At 47.9% G+C, this 7,921-nt stretch overlaps 1 protein-coding gene across 1 annotated transcript; it reads left to right on the top strand.

Annotated features, from left to right (window-relative positions):
* Window positions 1-869: 869 nt before the first annotated feature.
* On the top strand, window positions 870-5,016 carry LOC122369565. Its single transcript, XM_043344407.1, has 5 exons — window positions 870-914; window positions 1,067-1,141; window positions 1,731-1,853; window positions 2,869-2,929; window positions 3,816-5,016. Exons 2-5 carry the CDS (start codon window positions 1,069-1,071, stop codon window positions 4,042-4,044), a joined length of 486 nt encoding a protein of 161 aa, XP_043200342.1. The 5' UTR covers window positions 870-914; window positions 1,067-1,068; the 3' UTR covers window positions 4,045-5,016.
* The last annotated feature ends 2,905 nt before the right edge of the window (window positions 5,017-7,921 follow it).

The following is a 7,921-nucleotide window of genomic DNA, read 5'->3' as shown; positions in this document are numbered from 1 at the left end:
CTTGCGGTCATCAGGGTCATATTAGTTTTTCGTCAATAACTCCCGATCAAATTGAGCTAGCGAGTCGAGAAAGCCACCAATGGACTCAGGAAGACTTGCCAAATCGAATGATATGCAAAATGACCTCTTTTGACCAACTCCGTGACCTGGGGGCGCTGACCTGACCGTGACCTGAGGTCAACACCCTTAGTTGACCTGACCCATACAAAAAGTATATCATTCGACGCGCCTGAGCAAGGCAAACACGATGCTGCCAAAATCGTGGCTCTGCGGCAGTTTTTTGCGAAGTTATTCACCAAAAACTGAACCGTACCTTGGGGCACTTGACCTGCCCTCAGAAGTTACCGGTTGACCTAGAACCTTAAAATCGAGTACCAATCACTGCGTCTCGTAACGGCGCACACGCTCGTTTTTTCCGCGACGCGCTAGCTCCACCAGGGGCGAAACAGCGAGGGGGGTCGTACCCGCCCCCCCTCGGCCGGCGCGTATGTAGAATACCAATAGGTCCGGCGAGGGTTAAAACTACTATTGAATGCTATCCAAAAGGCTATCGAGAGATAAATGAGCCATTAGCGACCTGTAAAGTCAGCGTCTGCTTTCGTAACTTTGGCGCGAGAGGTGACCGGACGGCGTGCGCAGCTGCAACGTGGCAGTGCACGGCGGTGCAGAGGTGGTGCGCAGGACCGAGTGTGTGGGGAGAGCAGCGACAGGACACGGGCGCCGCTCCCGAGTCGTGCGGCCGGAGCGCGACCGCTTCCGGGTGGCGACCACAGGATTCGGCGGCGTTTTCTATATTTCTGGCCGATATGGCCGTTATCGGAAGGACGGGGCAGAGGGTCCTGGTGAGGTATATAAGGCACCTGGTGGCGGTCGGTGCCAGGTCACTTTCCGTCCAGACGCCAGCCGTGCCGCCGGTGAGCCGCCGCTCTGCTCTGTCTTTTCGCCGCTCTGCCACGCCGGGCGCAGGCACCGCTATTTTTTCTGTAGCCGGGGGCGCACGGGCCTGCGTCTGGGTCGGCGGCGCGCCACTCGGCTCTCCACTCACACTCGGCTGTTGGTTTTGCAGACATGAGGAGCACCCTGTACATCGCCCTGGCCGTGTGCCTGGCCGGCTATGCCTTCACCGCGGAAGAGGAAGCAGGTGAGTTAAATGCTCTACATATTACCCAGTAATTTAATTGATTTTTATGTTTTCTGTCCATTTTGAAATATCTTTGTGCAGAAACTACATTTACGAAACTTCTATCAATAGTGCTGATTCATTTTGTTTTCTAAGCATAAATGCCAAGTTTTCTTATCTAAATATTCCAAGAGTCGTCACAATAAAGATGCAATATTCCCAGGAACGGTGCCGTACAAACTTTAAGCAATAGCCTGTAACAATAGACCTAGCTGTTCCTATGAGGTGGCTTTTCCAATAAAAGTTCAGTTTTATTACGAGCCATTGTCTTTTAAATATGTTTGTCCCGATGCCCTTTTCTCACATACGACATCTTACAGACTCGGCGAAAGAGCGCTTCGTCGCCCTGTACAGAACCGCTACATTCATTTCCGTGTCTACCAGCACACTGAGCACGCCGCTCATCTGCTACACATGTAAGTCGAACAACACTACACGTACAACAGACCCGACGCCCTCCCAGTAACCCTCTCCCGACTCCGTCCATCAGCCAGACCGCCCACGGGCGACCGCCTCCCAACTTTCCGGGTCACATCTGAGTGCCTTTCAGCCGTCAGCTCCTCGGCCCGAGACAAGGCTCTGGCCAGAGGATTCCTAGGCGTGTGGAGGACCAGGACGGTTCTGAGCGTTTCCGTCACTACTTCCACGTCGTTCTTCACGTGCTCCACTGGAAGTAAGTAGAAACGCTTCAGCTCTGCAAGCTCTGCATGAGCAGCTGGGCTTATTTCGGAAGCGGAAGCATTGGCAAATCAACAGAGGAAGGTGACAGACAACATTGTACAAGAAACAAGACTGTCGAATTTAATTGCATGCTCTGTGCCGGTGAACATACACATCGCATAATAAATCACACTACCCTCCCTCTCTCCCCCTCTCCTCCTTCTCCCTCTCCCTCTCTCTCTCTCCCTCTCTCTCTCTCTCTCTCTCTCACTTCCCCTCCCTGTATCTCTTTGTCTCTCTTTCTCTTTATTCCACTCTACCTCTCTCCTCTCTCTCAATCCCCTCTCTCTTTTCTATTTCTTTCTTGCTCACTTATTCTCACATGCCTTGTATCTATGTACTTAGCAGCCATCCTTGCTTTATTTTTGCGATATGTCCTTGTATGTACAATTACACGTAGAACATTTGCAAGTGTATCATGCTGTTGCACGATGATATACCTACACCAGGCAGTTCAGCTGGGGTTTTCTATATCGACTGTACACCACATTCTACAGCAAACTTGAAAGAAACCATCAATTTGCATGGCCGATTCATCATACATATGTACAGTAGCTCACTATCCCTCGAAACTACACGATACTGCTGCCTGCTGCTGTTTTTTCCCGCATAAACACATTCAAACAACACATTCGTTTTACACGCTTAGTCTGGCCTATAGCTTGAGCTTCATTGATGCATGTCCGCTGCATGCTATGTTTGTGTCTTCTTGAAACCAGGGGCTCGTTCGTAATGACAGTAGTGCTGGCATATGATGTTTGCGATTTTTTCGACCCTGTCTGGGAGCATAGCTGCCGCAGGTAAAAGATCCAACAGGGCGATCAGTTCATAGGGCGAGACCCGCCTAGAGTTCCATGATGACGGCAATGCTCTGCGAGCCACTGATTTGACTGGCCTGTTCGGGGCCTCGCCGAACCATCTATGGCCTGTGCAGCCGTTCTCTGACAGCGTCCCGTTCTGTTGGCCAGCCGCCACCGCTCCCTGCGTCAGAAGGCGGCGCAGGAAGGCGCTGCCAGTCCAGCTGGCCAGGTAAGGGGTAGCTGCCGACGCAGGTGCCGGGGCCACCTGTTCGCCGCAGGCCGAGGGGTGCACTGAATGGATGATCTCGGTGGAGAAGTGCTTGTTCAGCCATATTTCAACATATCGCTTAGGTCCAATAGATATTTTATTTTAGTGTACATTGTAAAGAAAATGTTCTCGTCATTTTGTCGCTTCTCATTTAGCTGAATATTGCTGACGTAGCTTATCATGAAATGGACAATGTGATATCATGCAAGGCATTTGTTGCAGTGGAATTCGTTGAACATGGCTGGTCGCTCGACTCCTTCTATCCTGAATTTCCTTTGCTATTACCGCTCACTGGCCCGATCTCCCGCAATACTATGCTGCCGAGCTTTCAGCTTTTTATTGTTCTCAGCGATGCTTTGCAAGCTTGCCGCTAGCTCGCTACGTAATAAGCTGTAGTTTTTTTTGTTTTCTTTGATTTAAGAAAATGACCATGCATTTTGCTTTTTTAAACAAATTGACAGAGATGTGTACTCTGCAATGAGTTATGTAACAGTGTAAAGTAGAAAGCATGCATGCAACGCTATTTCCCAAAATATATTATTGCGCCTGCTTTGCCCTCCGCTATGCTGCTGCTTTCGCAAGAGCAATAGTGCGTCGGAGAATCGGCTCCTGCGACTTGCTGACCGCTTTTCCTGCCTTTAGCCATAGCCACGGCCGCCTGCGGTGGCCGCCGCCGCAGGAGGAAGTCGGTTGAGCTGCTCGAGAAGGTGGACACCGCGTAAGTAGTGCTGCGCTGCTTGCTCCCACTGCCTTGTCCTGTCCACCAGTGGTCCGTCCACCCTGCTCCGGTCCCTCGACTGAGCGCGGCCGCAGCGTCCACTGACCGGCCGCCTCCGACCTCCGGCAGCCCCCAGGCCGAGCAGCAGGCCGTCGCCCTGCAGTCGTCGTCGCGCGCCATCGACGCCGTCGGCGCCGACGATGATCTGAGCGCCCGCGACGCGCGCCTGCTCCTGACCATCACCACGTCCACCACGTCCACCATCACCCTCACCAGCACGTCCATCAACAACGCCATCATCGTCAGCGTCTCCGTGCTCTGCACCGGCGGGCCGGCTCTGTTCCCGGCCTGCGGCTAGCGAGGCTCCCGCTCCCGACTTCCACCTCCTTTACATTGCCAACGGACATGCCTATCGCAAGCTGACAGACACAGATCGGCAACAGCTTGCTTTCGAAAACATCATTATGAAGGCATTGTGGGATAGACGCTTCTTAATTTCATTGTATGAAAGTTGAGTTCGACAACAATGCTAACCAACAATGTCAATTTACGCTGATGCGTCGTTAAATCATATGAAAGGTAATGTTCCAATGCAAGCTGCTGCCGATCTCTGGAAGCCGACGGAGAAACTAGTTGATTTTGCCTTTCATGCTATTCTGCTTTTGAATACACCAGTTTTAACGTTATATACCAGACAAATAATAAATATTCATAAAACGTTGATAATGCATGCCTGCGAGTCTCCAAAGATATTTACATGAGATACACCAGACATGCTTTTTCACAAGCCTGCTTGTAAATATCTGCATGCATTCAAGTGCTACCACACACGCTGCTGATCTGTGCATGCGCTCTGCAACACGACATGTACACTGCACGTGCCGGCTCTAGCCCCTTTGGCGCGCTGGCGCTGTCCAATACCGCAGGGAGCTGGAGAGCCAGGCGGCGCTGCTGCGCGGCTCCATGGCCGAGGACGTCGACCGGGCCGAGAGCAGCGAGCGAGACTCGCGGCTGGGCTTCACCGTGTGGACCACGTCCACCAGCACGCTCACCATCACCACCACGTCCTTCAACTCGGCCACCACCATCTCGGTGTCGTACGCGTGCACCATTCCCGGCTACAACTCGCTGCCGCTCTGCGGCTAGTCGCCGCCCGTCCCGGCCGCGAGGCGGCCACACTTCGACTTCGATCCCGGCTTCGACGTTGTCCTCGGCATCTGCTTGGCAAAAACGGAATCTGAATGCATTGCCTCACTTGTTGATTTTGTTGTTAACTTGTTGTGAATATCGGTGCTGTAATATATATATCAAATGCGTGAACAAGAGAAAAGTGGTTTGTAAGCGACGTGGTTCAACGGAATGAACGAGAACAGATAAGTCTTAGACTGACATTTTGCAATATCGACAGAGGGTTGACCCTGCGGACAGTACAATAAAGAAATACCTACCATAAACACAGCGTCACGTAGTTAGGTACTACGCAGTTACGACACATAATTTGCTCGCTGTATAGACAATTACTAGTAAATTACTTTTTGTCGTTATTTAAGCACACGATATATGCAATATGCATGCAAGATTGCACCACATACATAAATACAATATATACATGCAAATAAGGTTTAAGTACATAAATGGCAATGCATTATTGTTGGGTGCATGGCCAAGTCTAGACGGTGACTGCAGAGAGCTGGTTCCAACCTTTTCGTTCTGAGAATAATTTCAATCTACATAATTGCACATGAGTGCCTGCTGTTATTTATCTAATTGGTCACGAAAATAATTTGATTTATTTTGGCCTGAGATAATTTGAGGCAAAATGCATACCATATCTCTCCTGAATTACACATCACTTATTTTCTGCAGGCCGGGCTGTTTTTTTTTTATTTGAGCGAACAGGGGACACATCCCTAGCGAATGGCTCGACAATTTGTGAAGGCGGAAAATGCGGAATGCGGATCTCTAGGTCCTGCACAACTTTTGTGTCTAAATGCAGATCGATGTATGACGATTTTGACTAGGCCAAAGTTAACCCGGCAGGCGGTGGGCCTCCCGGCCACCTTCCGCGCGGTGGGGGGGGGGCATTTTTTTGCCCCCCCCCGTATCTCCGAAACTAGTGGACGAATCCGTAAAATTCAAACGGTGTTCGATAGCCCTGTCAAATTTGCCGAAGAAAACTAAATTTTATTGACCTCGGGGTCACCGATGACGTCACAGGTCAGGTCAAAGATAAAATGTTTCAACCGTTCACGGGTCTTCTAGGGAATGCACTACAACACCGCGAACGCATTTTGTCGAAAATCAGCGATAGGGCGTCAGTTGTTTAATACATATGTTGCTATTAGAGGTCACTGGGGTCATACCATGTCAGGTCACAGGTCACAGTTGCCTAGTACATATGATGCTATTAGAGGTCAATGATAATACCAGGTCAGGTTACAGGTCAGATCACCAAAGATCAGCACATGAACCCAACTTTACTAAGGTTGTGCGATGCATGTTTTATGGCCAATTTTTCATTTCCAACTCAATGGTATTGGTTATAAGACCATCAGGTACGGTTTAAGTCACTTTCTGGTGGAGGTCAGGTCAAGGTCAGGTAAAAAGGTCAAATTTCAAAGTTGCTAGTTTTGCATAAAATGGCTATTGATTCGATGCAGCTCGTCACAGGGAGTCTAATGGTGGTCTTGTTTTTCCCTACGAGGTCTAGAATTGCTAAAAAGATAGAGTTTGAGAATTTGACGTCATCAATTTTGAGCAGTTTTTTCGCTTTAACTTAGCCAAAAAAAAGAGGTATCGATCTCAAATTTGGTATGTGGATAGAAGGCGGTAAGAAATATCACATATATTCTGTTTTTTTTCGAAATTCAAAGAACTTTTTTGATTTTTCGGCTTTTATATTAAAAAATCTATTTTTTATTTTTGGGAGTCAGAATCCAAATTTTTAAAAATCCGAGATAACAGTTTTGTAGCCCTGTCAATTATACAGCTTTTATGTCTTTATCATTTTTCTGTATTTGCAAAGCTATAGGCCTGACAGCTCTTCCCGCGAAACCCTTTTTTGGGTCGAAAACGGCAGAACATGACGTCACTCTGACGTCATTTTCGGCCAACCTATCATAGCCTTTGGAAAATTTTAGTCACAATGTGTAAAATTGATGTCCGGGAGAGTACTGAAAGTTTGGTGACGATTGGCGCAGTGGTTCTGGAGATTATTGAAAAAACTAAAGGGGGGGGGGAAATGCCCCCCCAAACGCCTGGAAGGTTGCTGGTTTGCGCTAATGCATAGTTGGTTGCATACTCTCGTCAGGCCAAAACCCTTTTTTATAACCCGTACGGGGGAGGGCTGGTACCTAGTCCCCGACTTCTGCGGCACTTAAAAACATCATTTTCTTCGGGTAGCGACCTACAATAAATTTTTACCCTTATGCAAAGTTGTTGAATCTAGGTTAATATTTATTGTTGTTTTTTTTTGGGGGGGGGGGGGAGTTTATGTGTAAATCATTTCGCCAGAACTCGTTAACAGTTTTTGGTCTTTAACTTTCGTTCTAGTTAAGATAAAACAAATTCAAAAGCACTAGAGAGCACAGAATCAACGCGTATTAAATGGTATGCCATTTTACCAGTTTATCAAATTTTCGAAGTTCACTTAAAGGGACCCTCCCACCTGAAGATTAGATTTGAGTTGAGATAGCCAAAATGGGGTATCTGGCTCACAATTACCGGTTTCGGCACTCACAACATCGAGAAATGCCTTAACTCGAAAATATTGAACTTCAAAATTGCAGCATTTTGATTCAGAGGGCTAATGCAAAGGAATACCCCTCTGAATGTGTGACGTCAGCGCAGATATCTAACGATTTTTAAATGTTTGACTAAAACGTTTTGTAACACGCGGTGGTATATGCTGCTTTGCGCGCAACAAATGCCGCACTTTCAAATAAAGTCGCTATAGGAACAGCGGAGATCCCAAAAAGTAAACAAAAGTAAGAGTCTAATATCTTGAAAACCGGTGAATATTTTTCGATGAAATTTGGTAGATATTCGTTTTTGCTCTTTCTGAACCGAGCGACATCACTTTCATGCCAATTCATTAACTTTTTTTGAAGGCGGGAGGGTCCCTTTAAGTTCAGCTAACGAATTCTTAATTTCACCTGAATGCTTCATGTTGCGTATGTATCATTCAATGCGGCTGATCAAGGGGAACACAATTATACCATTTTTGAAGCTCTACC

This window comes from Amphibalanus amphitrite, unplaced genomic scaffold (genome assembly GCF_019059575.1).
Source record: "Amphibalanus amphitrite isolate SeventyFive unplaced genomic scaffold, NRLGWU_Aamphi_draft 001049F_arrow, whole genome shotgun sequence".
NCBI lineage: Eukaryota > Metazoa > Arthropoda > Thecostraca > Balanomorpha > Balanidae > Amphibalanus > Amphibalanus amphitrite.
The sequence above is the reverse complement of the archived record's forward strand: the minus strand, read 5'-3'. Positions and strand labels throughout refer to the sequence as shown.

Excerpts from the sequence above, each read along its gene's own strand:
- LOC122369565 (XM_043344407.1), top strand. The coding sequence starts at position 1,069 with ATGAGGAGCACCCTGTACATCGCCCTGGCCGTGTGCCTGGCCGGCTAT. Across the intron at positions 1,142-1,730 it reads CACCGCGGAAGAGGAAGCAG|CCGTCAGCTCCTCGGCCCGA; the intron begins GTGAGTTAAATG and ends AGTGCCTTTCAG. Across the intron at positions 1,854-2,868 it reads CTTCACGTGCTCCACTGGAA|CCGCCACCGCTCCCTGCGTC; the intron begins GTAAGTAGAAAC and ends TCTGTTGGCCAG.